Genomic DNA, 23349 nt, shown 5'->3' on the forward strand with positions numbered 1-23349 from the left:
GGGCACTCATAGCCGGTGCACTGGGAGAACCCTGAGGGATGCAATGGGGAGGGAGTTGGGAAGGGGGTTCAGGATGGAGGACACATGTACACCCATGGCTGATTCATGTCAATGCATGGCAAAAAGCACTACAATACTGTAAAGTAATTAGCCTCCAATTAAAGGTAATGAATTAATTAAAAAAAACAAGAACTTATCTCTGAAAAATGTAACATAAGAAATGACAAAATTGCTACTAATAAGACCTTCTAGAAATAACTCCAAAAAAATATGTCCTTTTCATCACAGGGGACTGGAATGCAAAAAACAGGAAGTCAAGAGATACCTGGAGTAACAGGCAAGTTTGGCCTTGGAGTACAAAATGAAACAGGACAAAGGCCAACCATTTTTTGTCAAGAGAACACACTGGTCACAGCAAATACCCTCTTCCAACAACACAAGAGACAACTCTGCACATGGACGTCACCAGATGGTTAATATTGAAATCAGATTGATTACATTCTTTGTAACCAAAGATGGAGAAGCTCTATACAGTCAGCAAAATCAAGACTGGGAGCTGACTGTGGCTCAGATCATGAACTCCTTACTGCAAAATACAGACTTAAATTGAAGAAAGTAGGGAAAACCACTAGGCCACTCAGGTATGACCTAAATCAAATCCCTTATGATTATACAGTGGAAGTGACAACTAGATTCAAAGGATTAGATCTAATAGACAGAATGCCTAAAGAACTATGGACAGAGGTTTGTAACACTGTATAGGAGACAGTGCCCAAAATTATCCTCAAGAAAAAAGAAATGAAAGAAGGCAAAATGGTTGTCTGAGGAGGCCTTACAAATAGCTGAGAAAAGAAGAGAAGTGAAAGGCAAAGAAGAAAGGGAAAGACAAATTAATCTGAATGCAGAGTTCCAAAGAATAGCAAGGAGAGATAAGAAAGCCTTCCTCAGTGATTAATGCAAAGAAATAGAGGAAAACAATAAAATGGGAAAGACTAGCGATCTCTTCAAGAAAATTGGAGATATCAAGAAAACATTTCATGCAATGATGGGAATGATAAAGGACAAAACAGTAAGGACCTAACAAAAGCAGAAGAGATTAAGAAGAGGTGGCAAGAATACACAAAAGAACTATACAAGAAAGGTCTTAATAATCTGGGTAAACATGATTGTGTGGTCACTCACCTACAGCCAGATATCCTGGAGTGTGAAATCAAGCGGGCCTTAGGAAGTATCACTACAAACAAAGCTAGTGGAGGTGATAGAATTCCAGTTGAGCTTATTTCAAATCCTAAAAGATGATGCTGTTAAAGTGTTGCTCTCAATATGCCAGCAAATTTGGAAAACTCAGCAGTGGCCACAGAGCTGGAAAAGGTCAATCTTCATTCCAGTCCCAAAGAAAGGCAATGCCAAAGAAAGTTCAAACTACCGCACAATTGCACTCATCTCACATGCTAGCAAAGTAATGCTCAAAATTCTCCATGCCAGGCTTGACTAGTACATGAACCAAGAACTTCCAGATGTTCAAGCTAGATTTAGAAAAGGCAGAGGAACCAGAGATGAAATTGCCAACAGCTGTTAGATCACAGAAAAAACAAGAGAATTCCAGAAAAACATCTACTTCTGATTCATTGACTACACTAAGGCCTTTGACTGTGTGGATCACAATGAACTGTGGAAAATTCTTAAACAATGGGAATACCATACCACTTTACCTGCCTCCTGAGAAACCTGTATGCAGGTCAAGAAGCAACAATTAGAACCAGACATGGAACAATTGACTGGTTCCAAATTGGGAAAGGAGTACCTCAAGGCTGTATATTCTCACCCTGCTTATTTAACTTCTATGCAGAGTACATCATGCAAAATGCTGGACTGGACGAAGCTCAAGCTAGAATAAGATTGCAGGGAGAAATACCAAAAACCTCAGATATGCAGATGACACCAGCCTTAGGGAAGAAAGTGAAGAGGAACTAAAGAGCCTCTTAATGAAAGTGAAAGAAGAAAGTGAAAAAGCTGGCTTAAAACTCAACATTCAGAAAACTAAGATCATGGCACCTAGTCTCATCATTTCATGGCAAATAGATGGGGAAAAAATGGAAATAGAGGAAGATTTTATTTTCTTGGGCTCCAAAATCACTGAGGACAGTGGCTGCAGCCATGAAATTAAAAGACACATGCTTCTTGGGAAGAAAAGCTATGACAAACCTCGACAGCATATTAAAAAGCAGAGACATCGTTTTGCTGACAAAAGTCTGAATGGTCAAATCTTTGGTGTTTCCAGTAGTCATGTACAGGTGTAAGAGTTGGACATAAACAAGGCTGAGCACTGCAAAATTGATGCTTTTGAATTGTGGTGCAGAGAAAGACTCTTGAGAGTCCCTTCAACAGCAATGAGATCAAATCAGTCAATCCTAAATAAAATCAATCCTGACTATTCATTGGAAGGGCTGAAGCTGAAGTTCCAATACTTTGGCCACCTGATGCGAACAGCCAACTCATTGGAAAAGACCCTGATGCTGGGAAAGATTGAAGACAAGAGGGGAAGGATGTTACAGAGGATGAGATGGTTGGAAGGCACCATCGACTCAATGGACAAGAGCTTGAGCAAACTCCGGGAGATAGTGAAGGACAGGGAAGCCTGGCTTGCTGCAGTTCATGCAGTCATGAAGAGTCGGACACAACAGAATGACTGAATATCCACACTTCCTTTTTCTTAAAGTTCCTCTCTTAAAATTAAGTATTCCAGTAGAATTAAGAGTAATGGCAGGTATTTCTCAGCACTTAGTCATTATAATGGTATGTTTCTTGATTTTCAAATGAAGAACTAAATTATGCAATTAAGATTTCTTAATTTTTGACAAATTTTTTCTTCAAGTCTCAAATGGAATAGACATTCTTACTTAAACACACAAATCTAAGTTTTCTTAAAGGTTTTACTGCAAAGTTTCTTAACAGCAGCACTGCTAACATTTTGGATAATTCTCTGCTGTATGAGTCTGTCCTATGCATTAGATGTCTTCTATCCACCAGATGCCAGTGACACTTGCCCCTCCTCCACCAAGTTGTGACAACCAAAAACATTTCCAGACACTGTCAAATGTTTCTTCAGGAGCAAAACTGTTTCTCTTGGGAACCACTGTTACAGTGATATTTGAAATGCTTACCATCAACTGATAACTTTTTCAATAACTCCAAATGTTCCTTATCTGAAAATTGTATCCCCATGTTTTCCAGAACGCCTTCTGTGTTAGAGATATCAATGTCCTCCCCTACAAATTATAAGAATTAGAAAATGTAAGAATTTTTAAAATTACTTAAAGATTTAAAATATAAAAATAAATAATATTTTCCTATGTAGCACTGACTTCAGTTATTGAATCAAGAGCAAAGCTTCATCACAAACATATGTGAAGGTATTATCTCCTAATCATGTAGACAGGATAATATAGTATACAATAGAATGTAGGGATATGAAGTCCCATGATAAGTTAGAATATTTTAGATGTTTGATCTTTAGTTATTGAATGAAATTTGTGTTGGTCTTTACATGATTACCTATATAAGTTGAAGCTTTGCCTCATCTACAGTGCTTCATCTACACCTATACTTTAGTCATTTAAACTAATATGTGATAATTATAAACTCATATGAAATACGTTGTTGACAAATGCTTCATAGAATAAAATATTTCTTATCAAGATGCTGCACTGAAGCACTGTTATTAAAATATAGATTATCCAAAGTTCAACCAACTCTGGAAAATTCGATAAATACCACTCATTAATAAATCAACAATGATGATGAAACAGTTATGACAATGCTATGATTTAAAAAATCATGAAATATAATTTAGTATAATAATTTATTTTCTTAGATTTAGAGTATTTGTCACTCACCTATAACAGTTTTTACTCCATCCATTAGCTTATTGAGAACAATCTTTCCATTAGCTATTCAAAAAGGTACAATTAATACAAATGATTGAGATTCAGGAAAAAGGTATAAAATACTTGTTTATAGTTCATAGTCAAAATCAACTATTTTTATTTTATTGTATTTTATAAACATATATTAATTTATCATTTACTAGGTTTCAATAATTCACCCAATAAAATTAAGAATCAACTGTTTCCTAGATTATAAGGATTCTCTAGCGTATATGAAGCTATACACTCCTGCATAAGGAGATCAAGATATGATTTATGCCAGCCATAAAGCTCCATCAGTGGTCACCACAAATGGAAAAGAGTCTATACTTTTCATCTTTCATTCTTTGCTAAATTTCTTTTCTCCAATATTTTCAATCACCATGACTTGCTGTAAATACTTGATTTCTATACATTTGTGACATGCTTCCCAGGTGGCACTAGTGGTAAAGAACCTGCCTGCCAAGCCAGGAGACATAGAGATGTGAGTTTGATCCTTGGGTTAGGAAGATCTCCTGGAGAAGGAAATGGCAACCCACTCCAGTATTTTTGTCTGGAGAATTCCATGGACAGAGGAGCCTAGCAGGCTACAGTCCATAGGGTCGCACAGAGTCAGCCACTACTGAAACACATTTGAAACAAGTGTTAAGGCTTTCTACCATTTCCTACCACAGGAAATTTTCTTCCTCATTATATTTTGTCTACTGATTAATTCATTTATTAAATATGTAAAGAATTGTTAATATGAATTAGGCCATGTGGTAGGCTTTGGGGGTATGTGGCAGACATTGCTGGTTGTCTAACAATCAGTCATAACTACTTACTGTTCTTTCTGCTAACAGAACTCTAATTTGGTAACCTTCCTCTACATGTCCATATACCTCAGGCAAGACTGGGCACTTCATAAGCCCTGGAAGTGGATTATGTCAAACTAGATTCAAAGCTAGTAGAAAGAAGGGAATAATAAATTAGGGTGTAAAGCTAGATGAAATAGAGGTCAGAAAAATCAGGAAAATCAAGAAAATGAAAAGTTGACTCTTTGAAAAGACCAATAAAACTGACAAATCTTTAGCTAGATTGATTAAGGAAAAAGATGCAACATACTAAAATAAATAATGAAAGTGGGGACATACTACAAACCTCAGAGAAATAAAAAGGATTATGTGAGAATACTATGAATAAGTACATGCCAACAAATTAGACAGCCTAGATGAAAAGGATATAGTCCTAGAAACATAAATTACCAAAATTGACTCCAGAAGAAATAGAAACAGACCTTTAACAGCCTTTTAACAAGTAAAGAGATTGAATCAGCAATCAAAAACCTCTCAACAAAAAAAACGCCTGGGACCAGGTTGTTTCATTGGTGAATTCCACTAACATTTAAAGAAGAATTAATACCAATTTTCCTCAATCTGTTCCAAAAAAATAGAAGAGAAGGAAATAATTTCTAATTCATTCTATGAGGCCAATATTACCCTAATACCAAAGGTGGGATTAGTGTAAAGTAATAGCTTAAAATAACAGAGATTCTTAAAAAGAGGACAAAAATGTTCTGGAATTGGTGACTGTACAATATTGTGAATGCACTAAATACCACTGAATTATCTATTTCATAGCAACTAATTTTATGTTATATGAATGTGTGAATTTCACCTCAGTAAAACAAACTAATGTCAAAGTAGACACCATTATTCAACAGTGAAACTTTAGAAGTTTGTCCATTAAAGCCACAAAAAGACAAGAAAGCCTATTTTACCTCTAGTATTCAAATTGGGCTGCAATTCCTAACAAATTAAATATAACAAGAAAAAGAAATAATTGATTTTAAATATCTTTAAAATCAACATCAGATCAACATCAGAAAATCAACATCAGATCAACATCAGAAAATCATCAAGAGTCTGCGAATACCACAATACTAATTTTAATACATATTCAATTAAAATCCAAATGGTATTAATCATAGATTTTAGAACAGTTAATAAAATTTATGGAAGACTAAGAATTACAAAATAACTGACATAATTTTGAGGAACAAGAAAAGTACTTTTAAAAAATTTATTTTATATTAGAGTATCGTTGATTCACAATGTTGTGTTAGTTTCAAGTGCACAGCAAAGTGATTTACTTATACATATATTTATTCTTTTTCAGATCCTTTTCCCATATAGGATATTACAGAGTATTGAGAAGAGCTTCCTGTGCTACACAGTAGGTCCTTGTTTACTATTTCATATATAGTAGTGTGTGTATGTTAACTCCAACCTCCTAATTTATTCTGCTGCTTTCACCTCTGGTAACCAACTTTGTTTTCTAAGTCCGTGATTCTGTTTCTGTTTTGTAAATAAGTTCACTTGTATCATTTCAAAAGATTCTATATGTAAGTGATATCACATATTTGTCTTTCTCCATCTGACATACTTCACTTAGCATGATAATCCCTAATCTTGTCATGCTACTGCAAATGGCATTATTTCCTTCTCTATCATGGCTGAGTAATACTCCATTGTAACACATCTCAAGAAGGGGTACTTACAATACTCAATTTCAAGATTTACTAATGTAAAATCTTATTATTAAGGTAGTATAGTATATTGACAGAGGGAAAAATAGGTCAATGAAACAGTATAGAAACTTAGAAACTGACTCTAGTATATATGATAGTAAATATTACAAATCAGTAGGAAAAGGGCTAATGAAATACTGGCCATTAATACAGAAAAATATTAGATCTCTTAACTCACCAAAAAAAAAAAAAAAAGCCCAAAATAAATTCCTTATCAATTGAAAAGAAATAGGATAAAAACAATAGTAAAAATCTTTAAGATCTGATGATAAGGAAGAATTTTCTAAACAGAAAGCAAATTATAAGGGAAGACAGTGACAAATTTAATTCTATTAAAATTAAGAACTTCTGTTCAATGAAAGGTGATAATCTAAGCAAAATGCTAAGTAAGAGACAGATATTTCTTGTGTCAGTTCAGTTGCTCAGTCCGACTCTTTGTGACCCCATGGACTGCAGCATGCCAGGCCTCCCCGTCTATCACCAACTGCTGGAATTTGCTCAAACTCATGTCCATCGAGTTGGTGATGCCATCCCACTATCTCATCCTCCGTCGTCCCTTCTCCTCCTGCCTTCAATCTTTCCCAGCATCAGGGTCTTATCCAACGAGTCAGTACTTCGCATCAGGTGGCCAAAGTATTGGAGTTTCAGCTTCAGCACCAGTCCTTCCAATTAATATTCAGGACTGATTTCCTTTAGGAGGGACTGGTTGGATCTCTTTGCTGTCCAAGGGACTCTCAAGAGTCTTCTCCAACACCACAGTTCAAAAGTATCAGTTCTGAGTGCCAAAGAATTGATGCTTTTGATTTGTTGTACATAAAACATAAAAATGATTAGCATACAGAGTGGGATGCTATATCCTACTAGCATACATATTAGCATAAAGTATGTGGGCTTCCCAGGTGGCGATAGTGGTAAAGAACCCACTTGCCAATGCAGGAGACATAAGAGACGCGAGTTTGATCCCTAGGTCAGGAAGATCCCCTGAAGGAAGGCATGACAACTCACTCCAGTATTCTGGCCTGGAGAATCCCATGGACAGAGGAGCCTGGCGGGCTATAGTCCATGGGGTTGCAGACAGTCAGGCACGACGGAAGTGACTTAGCATACATGCACAGAGTACATAAAGAACAACTACAAGTTAATTAGTAAAATGCAAATTACCCAATAGATTTAGGCAAAATAATGAAAAGGCAATTTACAGAAAAGGAAGGTTGAATGATCAGTAAAGATATGAGATGATAACCTCACTGGCAATCTGCAAATGCAGTTTAAAACAAGATACAATTTCATATCAACCATGTTAAAAAATAATACACCTGACTATGTCAAATGTTGATGAGGTAGAAAGTTGGGGCTATAAATACCAGTTTATAGGGGCAGTGGTAACAGATAGTCAGGAGTAAAGAAAGCAGAGTAAAGAAATCTTTAGGATGTTAAATAGAATTTAACTGGGACAGGGATTAAGGGAAAGTTAGAGTGAAGAATGACCCCAGTTTTATAGGAGATGTAGAGAACATGGAGGTAAGACTCTATTCAATTAAAATATAATGAATTTCTTTTTAGTCTGGGACATCTAAATAGAAATATTTAGCAGATACCTAGATACAACCCCTTGGAGCTCAGAGATGTTAGAGTACATTATATATTTCATGCTCACCATCAACTGGAAGATTAGCTATCAGATCTTCATGTTCTTTTTCTGTGAGCTTAATTCCCATGTTTCCAAGAACTTTGTTCAGATCATCGACATTAATCATCCCGCCTTAGAAAAAGAGAGAAAATTAAAATGAGGCAAATTAAATGACTTCAAAACATTAAAAATATAACTCTACCCATGAGTTATTTTTTCCAATAGCCATTATTACCTCAGAAATGTAATGGAAAAACAGTAATAAAAATAAATCATATTCATGACTGAAAAAGTAAGTAGCAGAGTTATAAATCAAAATTTCTCTTTTTAAAGTTGGGCTTGAGGGGGTAAGAGAACATACCATAAAATTTCTTAACGATTTTTAAACTAGAGCTTAAGCAACTAATTTCATAGATTTCTGAAGTAACAGGTTATTTTTGTCACATAAACTATCAGGTTATTTGTGACAAATTTCTAAAATAACTAACTTGCTATATATAAGTAAATTTGAAATGATTTTTTTCACCTGCTTGGGTAAATGCAAAGCTAGATGCAAAAATACAATAAAGAATATTGTCTGATAAAATAAACATATTTAGGGATGTATAAGTAATGAATCAATAATATTCACAATATAATGTTCTAGACTCAAGAATTTAACATGTATCTTCTTACCTTTGAGAGACTTTACTTCATCCAAAACCCTATTTTGAAACACCTGCCCATTAGCTATAAGAAAAGCCAAATTCATGTCAGAATGAAAATTGTATGGTCATTCATAAAAGAGTATTTTGTATTTCATAATTCTATAAATATATAATTTCATAATTTCCTTAAAATATTATTTTAACTAGAAATTTTAAAAATGAAGGTAGAAATAACAACTTGTAAAAAAGTGACATGTCCCTATGATCTTTGTTACTCAAAGCAGTTGTGAATTTGGGCTATGCTGAGGCATCATCATCATTGCCACCATTAAAGCCATCATTGCTACCACACGTATCACCACCATCATCATAATCACAACTACAATAACAGCACAATAGGTAACTTTTATTGAAATTTTATCTTATACTAAGCACATTTCAAAGTGCTTTGTCATTTTTATCCTCTTTTTATAAATGAGGAATTTCACACACTGAGGTTTAGAAGAAACTTGTCTAAGATAACACAGAAGATAAGTAGTGGAGCTAGGATCTGAATCTAGGCATTCAGACACAGGATACTTTGCTCTCTACCAGTCTGCTATACTGCTGTTTCCCATTTTTTAAATATTTACTTGTTTTTTTGGTTGTATCAGATCTTAGTTGCCAACACGTGGGATCTTTGTTGAGGTGCATGGACTTCCTAGTTGTGTCACGCTGACTCAGTTGTTCCATGGTTATTAGTATTCCGTGGAATACTAAGTTATTCCATGGGAATCTTAGTTTCCTGACCAGGAATTGAACTTGTGTTCACTGCATTGTAGGATGGATTCTTAACCACTAGACCACCATTTTTTTCCTCTAACTTCTTTCTCTTCCTTCTACTAGTCTTTCACTCTTCTCATTTTCCTTTCTTTCCTTGCTTATAATTAGGATTTATAATTAAGTATAAGTAATATTCAGTCAGGGTTTCCAGTGGTAAAGGTTGTGTAGGTGGTAAAGAATCTGCCTGCCAAAGCAGGAGATGCAAGAGATGTGGGTTTGATCCCTGGGTTGGGAAGAACCTCTGCAGTAGGACATGGCAACTGGCTCCAGTATTTTTGCCTGGAAAATCCCATGGACAGAGGAGCCTGGTGGGTTACATTCATGGGTCACAGAGTTGAACATAACTAAGCACATGCACACACAATATTAATTGCTTTACTCATAGCCGAAAGTTTTAATGACTTAAAAAGTAAATTTAATTGACAGTTATATGGTTTCTACACAGCCTAGATTTTTTTCTCTTAAAGTTCAGAAATTTCTAGAGGAAATTTTATAGGGAAGTTTTATAACTTCTCAAAAAGGCCACACAACTAGGCCATGAAAGGCCTGAGTGGCAACCATGTGACTCACCATTGATTGGTAGGATTTTCTTCAGCTCTGAGCATTCCTTATCTGTCAGCTCAATTCCCTTGTCCCTAAGAAGATTTGGAAGGTCATCGACATCAACCTTTTTTCCTTTGGAAAGATGAGGATATAGACATTTGAGAGTTTTATGGCTTACCTAATCATTTCAAATAATGAAATATTCATGCCTATGAGGAATCAGGGGCTTTTCTGGTGGCTCAGAAGGTAACAATTTAAGAACATGCAAGGGCAGAATGAAATATATCCATATCAGTTCGGTTCAGTCGCTCAGTCGTGTCTGACTCTTTGCAACCCCATGGACTGCAGCACGCCAGGCTTCCCTGTCCATCACCAACTCCCGGAGCTTACTCAAACTTATGTCCATTGCATTGGAGATGCCATCCAACCATCTCATCCTCTGTCGTCCCCTTCTCCTCCTGCCTTCAATCTTTCCCAACATCAGGGTCTTTTCTAATGAGTCAGTTCTCCACATCAGGTGGCTAAAGTATTGGAGTTTCAGCTTCAACATCAGTCCTTCCAGTGAACACCTAGGACTGATCTGCTTTAGGATGGACTGGCTGGATCTCCTTGCAGTCTAAGGGACTCTCAAGAGTCTTCTCCAACACCACAGTTCAAAAGTATCACTTCAACAGATCACCAGCCCAGGTGGGATGCATGAGACAAGTGCTCGGGCCTGGTGCACTGGGAAGACCCAGAGGAATTGGGTGGAGAGGGAGGTGGGAGTGGGGATCGGGATGGGGAATACATGTAACTCCATGGCTGATTCATGTCAATGTATGACAAAACCCACTGAAATGTTGTGAAGTAATTAGCCTCCAACTAATAAAAAATAAATAAATAAATAAAAATTTAAAAAAGAGCTAAGGTGCTCAACTTGTGTGAAGGAAGAGATAAAGGTATTTTACTTCTGACTTAAAAAAAAAAAAAAAGTATCACTTCTTCGGCGCTCATCTTTCTTTATAGTCCAACTCTCACATCCATACACGACCACTGGAAAAACCATAGCCTTGACTAGACAGACCTTTGTTGGCAAAGTAATGTCTCTGCTTTTTTTTTTTTAATTTTTTTTTTCAATTATTTTTATCAGTTGGAGGCCAATGACTTCGCAACATTGCAGTGGGTCTTGTCATACATTGACATGAATCAGTCATGGAGTTACATGTATTCCCCATCCCGATATGCTATCTAGGTTGGTCATAACTTTCCTTCCAAGGAGTAAGCGTCTTTTAATTTCATGGTTGCAATCACCATCTGCAGTGATTTTGGAGCCCCCCAAAATAAAGTCAGCCACTGTTTCCACTGTTTCCCCATCTATTTGCCATGTAGCGATGGGACCAGAAGCCATGATCTTAGTTTTCTGAATGTTGAGCTTAAAGCTCATGTTATTAAGAAACTCAATAATAACATCAGAGATAATAACATGATTTTAAAATATTCCCCCTATCAAGCTACCAATAGTATTCTTCACAGAACTAGAACAAATAATTTCTCAATTTGTATGGAAATACAAAAAACCTCGACTAGCCAAAGCAATCTTGAGAAAGAAGAATGGAACTGGAGGAATCAACCTGCCTGACTTCAGGCTCTACTACAAAGCCACAGTCATCAAGACAGTATGGTACTGGCACAAAGACAGAAATATAGATCAATAGAACAAAATAGAAAGCCCAGAGATAAATCCACATACCTACGGACACCTTATCTTCGACAAAGGAGGCAAGAATATGCAGTGGAAAAAAGACAACCTCTTTAACAAATGGTGCTGGGAAAACTGGTCAACCACTTCAAAAAGAATGAAACTAGGACACTTTCTAACACCATACACAAAAATAAACTCAAAATGGATTAAAGATCTACATGTAAGACCAGAAACTATAAAACTCCTAGAGGAGAACATAGGCAAAACACTCTCCGACATAAATCACAGCAGGATCCTCTATGACCCACCTCCCAGAATATTGGAAATAAAAGCAAAAATAAACAAATGGGACCTAATTAAAATTAAAAGCTTTTGCACAACAAAGGGACTATAAGCAAGGTGAAAAGACAGCCTTCAGAATGGGAGAAAATAATAGCAAATGAAGCAACGGACAAAGGATTAGCCTCAAAAATATACAGGCAACCCCTGCAGCTCAATTCCAGAAAAATAAATGACCCAATGAAAAAATGGGACAAAGATCTAAACAGACATTTCTCCAAAGAAGACATACAGATGGCTAACAAACACATGAAAAGATGCTCAATATCACTCATCATCAGAGAAATGCAAATCAAAACCTCAATGAGGTACCATTACACACCAGTCAGAATGACTGCTACTCAAAAGTCTACAAGCAATAAGTGCTGGAGAGGGTGTGGAGAAAAGGGAACCCTCTTACACCGTTGGTGGGAATGCAAACTAGTACAGCCGCTATGGAGAACAGTGTGGAGATTCCTTAAAAAACTGGAAATAGAACTGCCATACGACCCAGCAATCCCACTTCTGGGCATACACACTGAGGAAACCAGATCTGAAAGAGACACGTGCACCCCAAAGTTCATTGCAGCACTGTTTATAATAGCCAGGACATGGAAGCAACCTAGATGCCCATCAGCAGACGAATGGATAAGGAAGCTGTGGTACATATACACCATGGAATATTACTCAGCCATTAAAAAGAATTCATTTGAATCAGTTCTAATGAGATGGATGAAACTGGAGCCCATTATACAGAGTGAAGTAAGCCAGAAAGATAAAGACCAATACACAGTATACTAACACATATATATGGAATTTAGAAAGATGGTAATGATAACCCTATATGCAAAAAAGAAAGACACAGATGTACAGAACAGACTTTTGGACTCTGTGAGAGAAGGCGAGGGTGGGATGTTCAGAGAGAACAGCATTGAAACAAGTATACTATCAAGGGTGAAACAGATCACCAGCCCAGGTTGGATGCATGAGATAAGTGCTCAGGGCTGGTGCACTGGGAAGACCCAGAGGGATGGGATGTAGAGGGAGGTGGGAGCGGGGATCAGGATGGGGAACACATGTAAATCCATGGCTGATTCATGTCAATGTATGGCAAAAACCACAACAATATTGTAAAGTAATTAGCCTCCAGTGAATAAAAATAAATGGAAAAAAAAAAAAGAAAGTTTATAGTAAACAGAAAAAAAGAAAAGGACTGACTGGTTTGATCTCCTTGCATTCCAAGGGACTCTCAGGAGTCTTCTCCAACACTACAGTTAAAAGCATCAATTCTTCAGTGCTCAGCTTACTTTATAGTCTAACTCTCACATCCATACGTGACTACTGGAAAAACCATAGCTTTGACTAGACGTACCTTTGTTGGCAAAGTAATGTCTGCCTTTTAATATGCTATCTAGGTTGGTCATAGCACCACCTGGGAATACCGCTTTTCATTGACTTGGTGGTGGTGGTTTAGTTGCTCAGTCATGTCCGACTCTTGTGACCCCATGGACTGCAGTTCACCAGGCTCTTATGTCCATGGAATTTTCCAGGCAAGAATACTGGAGTGGGTTGCCATTTCCTACTCCAAGGGATCTTCCCAACCCAGAGAATGAAGCCAGGTCTCCCACATTGCAGGCAGATTCTTTACTGTCTGAACCACCAGGGAAGCCCTTTTCATTGTCTTGGTTGATCTTAAATTATTATTCAAAACAAGGAAGAGCAATCAATGGCAAGACTAGATGACAGTCCCAAAAAATAGCTATATATTTTTTATTTCATAATTCTGGTTCATTTTATTATGGCAATATTTTTAAAAGTACCATTATAATCTCAGACAGGTCTCTTAAGCTAAAAACATATTTTTCTATTATGATAAGTGATAGCTCCACATCTAGTCCCACTTTTCCTAATGGATACATCATCCCACTCAAAGAAAATAAGACAATGAAGATCACCTGCATATTCTTTCTGGTAGATTGAAAGTGATAAAAATTATAGAATGAAAAAATATTTTAGGGAACAGTTCTGTCCTACACAATGATGCAATTAAATGCATCTTAATAAGATAAGCAAATATTAATTCAATTAAGATTGTAAAATAGTCAGGAAATGTTTCAAACACTTAGCCTCACTGGAGTGATCTCAGGTTTAGATCTTTAACTTTTGTTTATTTAGTTTATGAATTAATTGAGCCCTAATGTGAAATTTACTGCTCTTTAGAGTTTGTCTCTAGCCCATTGAGGGAGATTAGAAGTCTGGGAACATAGTCCTTGGACCAGATTCTGGTTCAGGAATGTAAGGATGCAAGCAGAAGCATGAGTGGCTGAGCATTCTTGCATTCCTTGCATGACAGCTTGAATTCTTCATAGTCCTTTCCCTTGGGGTATCTGGACGACTCTGCCCTTCTCATGTGGTATAGGAAGTAAGTCCCACACTTATCACTTCTCCTTTATTCTGCTGTCCTAAAGTCCCTGGAAATAATGGTGGTGATAGAACTCTTTTTTTTTTTTAAGTAATTTCCCACATTTGGCTAAGCTGTCTTTTCTATTAAAAAAAAAATTCTTGTGTTAAAGGGAATGGTATACATTCCCCCCACAGTACTGTCTTTCTCTGGTTCTATCCAAGTCTAATAGTGGCACTGGCCATATTCTCAACTGAATCAGAATTTCTGGAAATATCAAGGGACAAAATATGTTTACTTTCTTTTTTAGAAAAATATGTTTATTTTTTAATTGAAGTATAATTTCCTTACAGAATTTTGTTGCTTTTTGTCCAACATCAACATGTTTACTTTCTGTCTTGAGTCATCTTTACTGTCTTCTGTCTCAATGTCAAGTAAGAGTTTTCAGAGATTACTTTTATAGAAGCCCATATTCTCCAGACACCCTGAGCAATTCAAATATGTCTTAAATACTTACCATCACCTGTTAGATTGTGTGTCAGATTACTAATTTCCTTTTCTGTAAAGTTCATCCCCATGTTTTGCAAAAGAGTACCCACTTTATTGACATCAATAATCTTGTAAAAAGAAAAGCATGTACAAAAAACTTATTGGTTCTACAATGTGACCATTGATGTTACTTATTGTGCATTATGATTACAGCTTTGTCTGTATAGTCAAAGGTTTGGTTTTTCCACTAGTCATGTACAAATGTAAGAGTTGGACCATAAAGACGGCTAAGTGTTGAAGAACTGATGCTTTCGAATTTGTGGTGCTGGAGAAGATTCTTGAGAGTCCCTTGGACAGCAAGGAGATCAGACCAGTCAATTCTAAAGGGTATCAACCCTGAATAGTCATTGGAAGGACTGATGCTGAAGCTGAAGCTCCAATACTTTGGCTACCTGATGTAAAGAGTCAACTCATTAGAAAAGACCTGATGCTGGGAAAGATTGAAGGCAGGAGGAGAAGGGGATGACAGAAGACGAGGTGGTTGGATGGCATCACTGACTCAATGGACATGAGTTTGAGCAAACTCCAGAAGATGGTGAAGGACAGGGAAGCCTGGTGTGCTACAGTTCACGGGGTCACAAGAGTTGGATGATTTAGCAACTGAACAACAACTTCTTCATCTACCTTATCAAGAAGGCCAAGATTTAATAAGGTCTCTTCATATATATACCAAGGCAGTCAATAAGGGTATTAGAATTAGAATTGATATATTCAAAATGGTTAAGCCAGTTCTTAATTATTTACAGCAAATTGTAAAATAAATGAAAATGAGTAAAGTTTATTTTTCTTTTCTGAACTCCCAGATTAGATACCTTAACTGACCAGCAAGTTGTTTCCATTCATTTGGATGGCTATGTTATTCAGACCCATCTTACTGCTTAAAGGAACTAAAATCTTGAATAAAATATAACAAGCATCATTTTGAAAGCAATGAAGAGCTGAAAGAGAGTAAGGAATTACTAGTCCAAAGTCTCATGAAAAACAGGAAGCTAGGCAGGTAAGCATAGTGCCAGGAAGAGGCATTTCCTCTTTTTCCTGGAGCTTCTTAATGAGTTGCTCACAATGTTCATGGGCACACCTACTGAGGCATGTATGGCATCATTTATATCCTTGGAGGCCCAAACTACAACAAACTGGGCACAGCATCATCATCACATGATCTAATCTTGACTCAGAATAATGCCAGTCTATATTGAATGTGGAAGATTTTTATGTTCAATCTAAATTTGAAAGAATAGTTGCTATTTCTGTACCAAAGAAAATAAGAAATAATGGTGCACCATATACCTTCATATTTCTTCATGTTGGGGTTTTTTGACTAAGCACAATAATAAGCAAGTACATACAATAAGTACTCTGACCACATAAGTGATTTCCAAACCCTAAGAAATCAATAATCTTCTCACTTGGGAATATATTACATAGAAAATGGAAGATTAAAAAAAAAAAGACAAATATCCTACTAATAAAAGTCACACAGAAAGACATTCCCATAAAGAACAGCCAGACCTGGGGGGAGCCATATACTTATGTGTCTAGGGGAAGGGAATGAGGGCCTGGGGTTAGACCAACCTATATTAAAACATGATAAAGCTGTCATATTCAAAGCAATTTAGTATTAGTGTATGAATAACTAGACCAATAGGACAGAATATGAATTCCCCAAACAGGCAAGTGAATATAGAAACTAAGTATATAGTTAAGATGGCATCTCACACTATAGGGAATGAAGATGGAACTTGAAATAAGCAATTTGTGACAACTGTTTTTTGTTGTTGTTCAGTCACTAATTTGGGTCCAATTCTTTGTGACTATTGTATAGCTATTTTCAAAAAGATAAAATAGATTGTATTTCCTGATATAAATCAATGTAAAATGTACAGTATCACATATGAAGTATTCTTGTCAAAAAAATGTTAAAATTGAAAATAATTAAACCATTAGAGCTGACTTCTAGTTATAGGGAATACATAGGCTAGAGGAACAAGACAGATGAGAAAACAAATTTAGTAAGTGGGATGTTCTACAAGACAACTGACAACAGACACAGTTTCTTCAGTAAATTAGAACTTTAGTAAAAGAGGAGGAGGAAGGAGGATCAGCTTTATTATATTCCATAAGATTCAAGTGTCTTAATAGATACAGGGTGTAAACTTTGGAGTTTGACTTGAATAAACTATTAACAACTGTAAAAAAGCTAGAGATAAGTAAGAAAATTTTTAATTAAATTATATAATGGCATTGCAGTAACATAAAAAATGGTCTGTATTTTTAAGAGATGCATACTGAAGTACATAAGAACAAAATGATGTTGGAACTTGTTTTGAACTATTTCATTCAGAAAAATAAAAAAAAAAAAACAAGTGTAACAAAATCTTCCTACTTGTTCAATCTAGGTGACAGGAACATGTGAGAAAGAATAATTATATTATTCCATTACTACTTTTGTGTATGTTTGGAAATGCTTATTATGCCCCAAAGGTGGAAAGAACCCAAATGCCTATCAACTGATAAGCAGGAAAGAAAATAATATCCATACAATGGAATATTATTTGGCAATAAAAAGGAATGAAGCAGTACACTCATGTTCATAGCAGCATTATAAACAACTAGAATGTGGAAGCAACACAGTGTTCACTGATGGATGAACAGATAAGCAGAATGAGGGATGCACCTACAGTGGAATATTACTGAGGCTTACAAGGCAGGAAATTCCAACATATGCTATAACATAGGTGAACCTTGAGGACATTATGCCACATGAAATAAATCAGTCATTCCACTTACATGAAATCAGAGGGATATAAAGTCATAGGGACAGAAACAGAACAGTGGCTGCTAGGGGCTGGGGATAAGGGGCAGCGGGGAGCTTTTGTTTAATGAATATAAAGTTTCAATTTGCAAAATGAAAAGAATTCTGGAGATGGATGATGGTAATGGTTGAAATTAAAACTCACTTACTCCTTGGAAGGAAGGTTATGACCAACCTAGACAGCATATTAAAAAGCAGAGACATTACTTTGTCAACAAAGGTCCGTCTAGTCAAGGCTATAGTATTTCCAGTAGTAATGTATGGAAGTGAGAGTTGGACTATAAAGAAAGCTGAGTGCCAAAGAATTGATGCTTTTGAACTGTGGTGTTGGAGAAGGTTCTTGAGAGTCCTTTGGACTGCAAAGAGATCCAACCAGTTCATCCTAAAGAAGATCAGTTCTGAGTGTTCACTGGAAGGACTGATGTTGAAGCTGAAACTCCAATACTTTGGCCACCTGATGTGAAGAGCTGACTCATTTGAAAAGACCCTGATGCTGGCAAAGATTGAAGGCAGGAGGAGAAGGAGATGACAGAGGATGAGACGGTTGGATGGCATCACAGACTCAATGGACATTAGTTTGGGTAAACTCTGGGAGTTGGTGATGGACAGGGAGGCCTGGCGTGCTGTGGTCCATGGGGTCGCAAATAGTCAGACATGACTGAGCGACTGAACTTAACTGAACTGAATGGTTGTACAATAATATCAATGAACTTAACACCACTGAACTGTATACTTTAAAATGATTAAGATAGTAAATTTTATGTTATGTGTATTTTATCACAATAAAAATATTGAAAAAAAGGCAAAAAATAAGAATGAATTAACTGATACATACAATACAGATAAACCTGTACATACTAAGTGAAATAAGCTAGTCACAAAACCCACATATTATACCATTTATTTGAAATGGTAAGGCAAATCTACAGAGACAGAAGATAGATTAGTAATTACATAGGGTTTGTAGGGTGATAGCTAAAGGGCATGAGATTTCTTTTTGGAGTGATCCGGGTATTCACAAAGTCCTTTGATAACTCTACTAACTATAATATAATTGTAGTTAGTCACAATAAAGTAAATTATAATCTCAAAAGGGACACCCACTGGCTCACATTAGAAGGACATGAGGGTAGAATGAGGAGATGACAGAAAAGAAACTGGAAGAAAGCAAAAAACTTTACATTTTGTATATAAAACTATTTTCCCATTATGTCATTGAGAACTGAATAGACTGCAATGGATTATAAACTTCCCTGAGAAAATGGGCTCCTAAATGCAAGTAAGACCAAATATTTCTTACAAGAATAGAAGACAGTTAACTCTGTGTGGGATAACTATGACAACACTGTGGTATTAATAATTGGTATGAAGAGTATAATAGTAAGCAAATAGTTGAGGCATCTATCAATAGGCTACTGTAAGTACCAGCCACTAGCACTCTTTTTGTTTTTCTCTCATTTTGAATAGAAACTTCTTTTATTTATTCTAATTCTTTCATTAAATATTTATTATAATATGTGAAAGGTACTAAGATGAGGGAGGGATAATGATGTAAAATGAAGATCCAGGTATGGTCTCTGGCAAAAGAAGCTCACATTTTATAGACAAATGGTACTCATTTGTAATATAATGAGTTAGAATTGAGTGAAGGTTAACTCTCAGGATTCCAGCTTATATTACTAAGATAATAATGATGGTACCATAATAGTGAAAAAGTATGGAAATACGAGCCAAGTTAGGGTCCAGAGTTTCTCAATTACTGAACATGCAATTGGTATTATCTGTGGAACAATTTTTCAGTGTGTTGAAAAGTCCTATTAATTGTAGAGCACTTAGTATCCCTGGCACTCATGCATGCGTGCTCAGTTGTGTCCAACTCTTTGTGACCTTATGGACTGCAGCCCGCCAAGATCCTCTGTCCTTGGGATTCTCCAGGCAAGAATACTGGAGTGGGTTGCCATGCCCATCTCCAGGGGATCTTCCTGACCCAGGGATCAAACCCACATCTCCTGCATCTCCTGCATTGGCAGATGGATTCTTTACCACTGTGCCACCTGGGAAGTGCTCAAAGAATTTAATACTAATAGTACCCAATCTTAAAATCACCTGTGACAACCAAACGTGCCCCCAATATATTTCTAAAAGCCCCATGTGGCTGCTTTCATTAAGTACCACAGGGATAATTACTGTGGTTACTGACAAAATCCATGATATCTGAGGGACAGCACAGAAATGTCCTATAGAAATTAAAATATACCAATTCAAAATTTGGGTGAGAAAATTGGTTCAAAGATATAAATATGAACATTTTCAGGAATTATAGGGAAAATTAAGTTTTTTGTGAGAAAGTGTTGAACAGAACAATAAACTGAAGACAACTGTTTTCTGCTCCTTGGGATTTATAGAAATGAAGAAATAGGACTTATCTTTGCATAAGAAATTAATTCTTCTCAAGATCAACAAAATACCTTTTGGGTACTAAACGTCACTAGCTTTAGCAATTCTCATACTCATGTTTACAAACACAAATTCCCATCAAAGGCACAGTTATTTCTAAAATACTCACCATTAGCTAGCAGGTTTTCTGTCAGTTTTTCCTTTTCCTTTTCTATGAGTTTAATTCTCATTTCCCCCAGAATGCTGTCCAAAGTACTCACGTTAACCTTCCCTCCTTAGGAAAGCAGTAGGAGTGGAAAATGACAAAAATACAATGTTTCCAAAATACTAAAAATACATTCATGTCTGTGTATTACTAATTAGCTTGTGTTACTGATATAAAGAAAGAGAGAAAATATAATTCATGTCTCTGTACTAGCATTTAACACTTTTAATAGGGCTATCAAGACTAATTTCCAATGTTCAGAAAAGTTCAATAGGATAGATAAATCTAGAACCTGTTTCCTATTACCGTTTCTTGGGGACAACCTGAAACAACAAAACGTGCCCAAGGTAGTTCAGCACCTGTTTCTGTAGACCACAGATCTCATCTTTCCGAACAATAACAAGGGGCCACTCTCATTTGCTTGAACTCCCAGATCACTTCTGCTGAGTAATTGCTAATCCTTCACTTCAATGTTTGCTATGTAGACCTAGATTTAATTTTTCAATTAAAATGTTTTCATCTATTTCCACCCTCCTTGTCCCAATTTGTTCTCTTTTCCCTGACTCTTCTCTGGTCTTTTGTGGTCTTCAGAAACTTCAGCATTGTTTATGATACACAGTGAAAGAAGTTGCTGATATAACAAACTCAATATAAGTCTTAAAGACAGAATTTATCTCTAGTTAGAAATAGATTCTGTGAGGTTTTAAAATGTCTTCTTAGTGCCAGATTAGTAGCTTTAGAGATTCATTTCAGCATTTCATAAGCCCAAGACCTCTTGAGTGGTTAACTGCTATATTAAATGCTCAGTTATTAATTTTTAGATTCTATTTCAGATTTTAAAGTTTTTTGCCTATGAGATTCAACCTCATGTTTTACAGAAAAGTATATAACTTGTTGATACAATCATCCCCTTCCCTTTAAGGAACTGACAGGAATAAACCCAAAATTTAGTGATTCTTAAATGTAACCAAAAACTATTAATTCCTGCATAATATGGTTATAGGTTTTAGTACAAAGCCCATGGCTAAATAAATTCTGTTCAAGTGTTTAAAAGATGTTCAATAATAGAATAAAATCTCCTCCCTTGGCCACTCCACATAGCAGAAAGTTTTAAAAGAAGTTGATGAACTGCTTAGTGAAACACAGGAGTGGGGAAAACAAATTTCATACTTCTACCCAATAAGCATGATTTTTACTTTTCTTTTTTTGCTGATACCCAGAGAAATTTTTCTTTTTCTGAGTAAATTTCTTAGCAATTACTACTCTTTTTGTTTCTTAATCACTCTTCAGACTAGACAGAACTTATTTTCTTCTTTTCCATAAACTTTCAACAAATTATGACATGTTCTTTCTAACATATAATGCAGATTATCTGCAAAAGTACAGATGGATTAAAAGAAGCATAAGCATGCCATCAAAATATTAGAAGGGTGCAGCTATCAAGATTTAATATCCTATTTTTTCTTTTTGCTCATCTTTAAAGGCCTTCATACCATCAATCATCTTATTCTGATTGATCTTTCCATGGGCTTTAAGAAATATACTAATCAAAATCTCACAAAAGTGATATAAAGATTCATTAAGCAGTATAGAAGCCACCATTTCACAAAGCAAACTTACATTCCCCTACAAAGTACAAATTTATTCTCAATAATTTTTTATAAAATATGAAATGGAGTAAACTGTTAAGAAGGCCCCTTTTCACTCATTGGCATCTAAGGTAGTTATTGCCTGGACTCTAGCATGCAGAAGCCCCTTCCCCATTTATTGTTTGTAATGTCTCATTTATTTTCATTCCAATACTTTTCAATGCCTTCCTTTTTCCCCTTAATTCTCATTTGAAACTTTAGGACTTACAATGGATTAAAAAATAAGAACCAGTATTTTTCATCCATGGTCATGGGATTTATAACTAGAGTCTACTGATTCCAAAACTACAAATGAGATGACAGAGTTGGTATTTCTTCTTAAGATAAAACAATATTGCCTTCTAAAGGTTTTTTGGACAGTTTTTGTTTTTCACCTAGATAGGAAGCAGAATAGTTACAGAAATTCTTACCATTAATTGGCACATTGTTCACCAACTCATGTTCCTTTTCTTTGAGTTCTACTCCCATGTTTCCAGGAACTTTTTTCATGTCATTGACAACAACCTCTCCTTCTTCAAAGCAAAAGAAATGGAGACTTATGGTATTATTGTGAATGATGCCATGATTTGATATAATTTAAAAAAACAAACTGTCTTTGAAGCATTACAACCAACTGCAGGATAAACAGGTACCTGACCTAACAAATAGGCCATTGGCACTTCAGATAAAGACTTCCTTTTAATTCTAGTATAATCTCTGAATGATAATCAAGGCAAAAAAACAAGCAATTATGAGAATAACTTTGTAGTAAATTAGGATGATATAGATTGCTGATATAAAATAAGTTTTATTAGCAAGTACTTGCTTTATTATGAGATCAACTCTAATTTTACCAAAACTTTTCTTCACCACTTGCTATGCTGAACCAGAATTCAGCTTTCCCATCATATAAGATATGCTAATTATTGGCAAGGAGTCCAGATAATGACTTTGGAAACAAAAAGTGAAGTTTTATTGCTAAAAGTTCTAGTATTTAACTCTAGGCATTTATATTTAAATCTTTTTTTAAGGAGTATGGGGGTAATAGATTTTAAAAGTCCATACAATCATAATGTGGAAAGAGCATTTAATTATAATTTAGTGGAAAGAATTTAGTTCTTAGCTTGTTAGTAGCATCTTACTCTTTTCTTTATTTTTTTTAATTTAAAAATATATAATTTTTTTTTCTAAAAATAAAAGAGTTTTAAAATGAATGAATCA

General features: G+C 35.7%; 1 protein-coding gene across 1 annotated transcript in view; it reads right to left on the reverse strand.

Moving 5' to 3' along the window:
- Positions 1-23349, reverse strand: part of EFCAB13 (EF-hand calcium binding domain 13) — a 208955-nt gene that overhangs the window by 65286 nt on the left and 120320 nt on the right. The window contains exons 31-37 of the mRNA XM_043464397.1: positions 22560-22661; positions 20465-20569; positions 10165-10269; positions 8801-8854; positions 8153-8257; positions 3897-3950; positions 3165-3269 (exon numbers count right to left, since the gene is read on the reverse strand). Of these exons, the coding sequence (XP_043320332.1) occupies positions 3165-3269; positions 3897-3950; positions 8153-8257; positions 8801-8854; positions 10165-10269; positions 20465-20569; positions 22560-22661 (630 nt within the window). The remainder of the gene's footprint in view (positions 1-3164; positions 3270-3896; positions 3951-8152; positions 8258-8800; positions 8855-10164; positions 10270-20464; positions 20570-22559; positions 22662-23349) is intronic.

The sequence above is a fragment of the Cervus canadensis genome, chromosome 1, assembly GCF_019320065.1.
Source record: "Cervus canadensis isolate Bull #8, Minnesota chromosome 1, ASM1932006v1, whole genome shotgun sequence".
NCBI classification, from domain to species: Eukaryota; Metazoa; Chordata; class Mammalia; order Artiodactyla; family Cervidae; genus Cervus; species Cervus canadensis.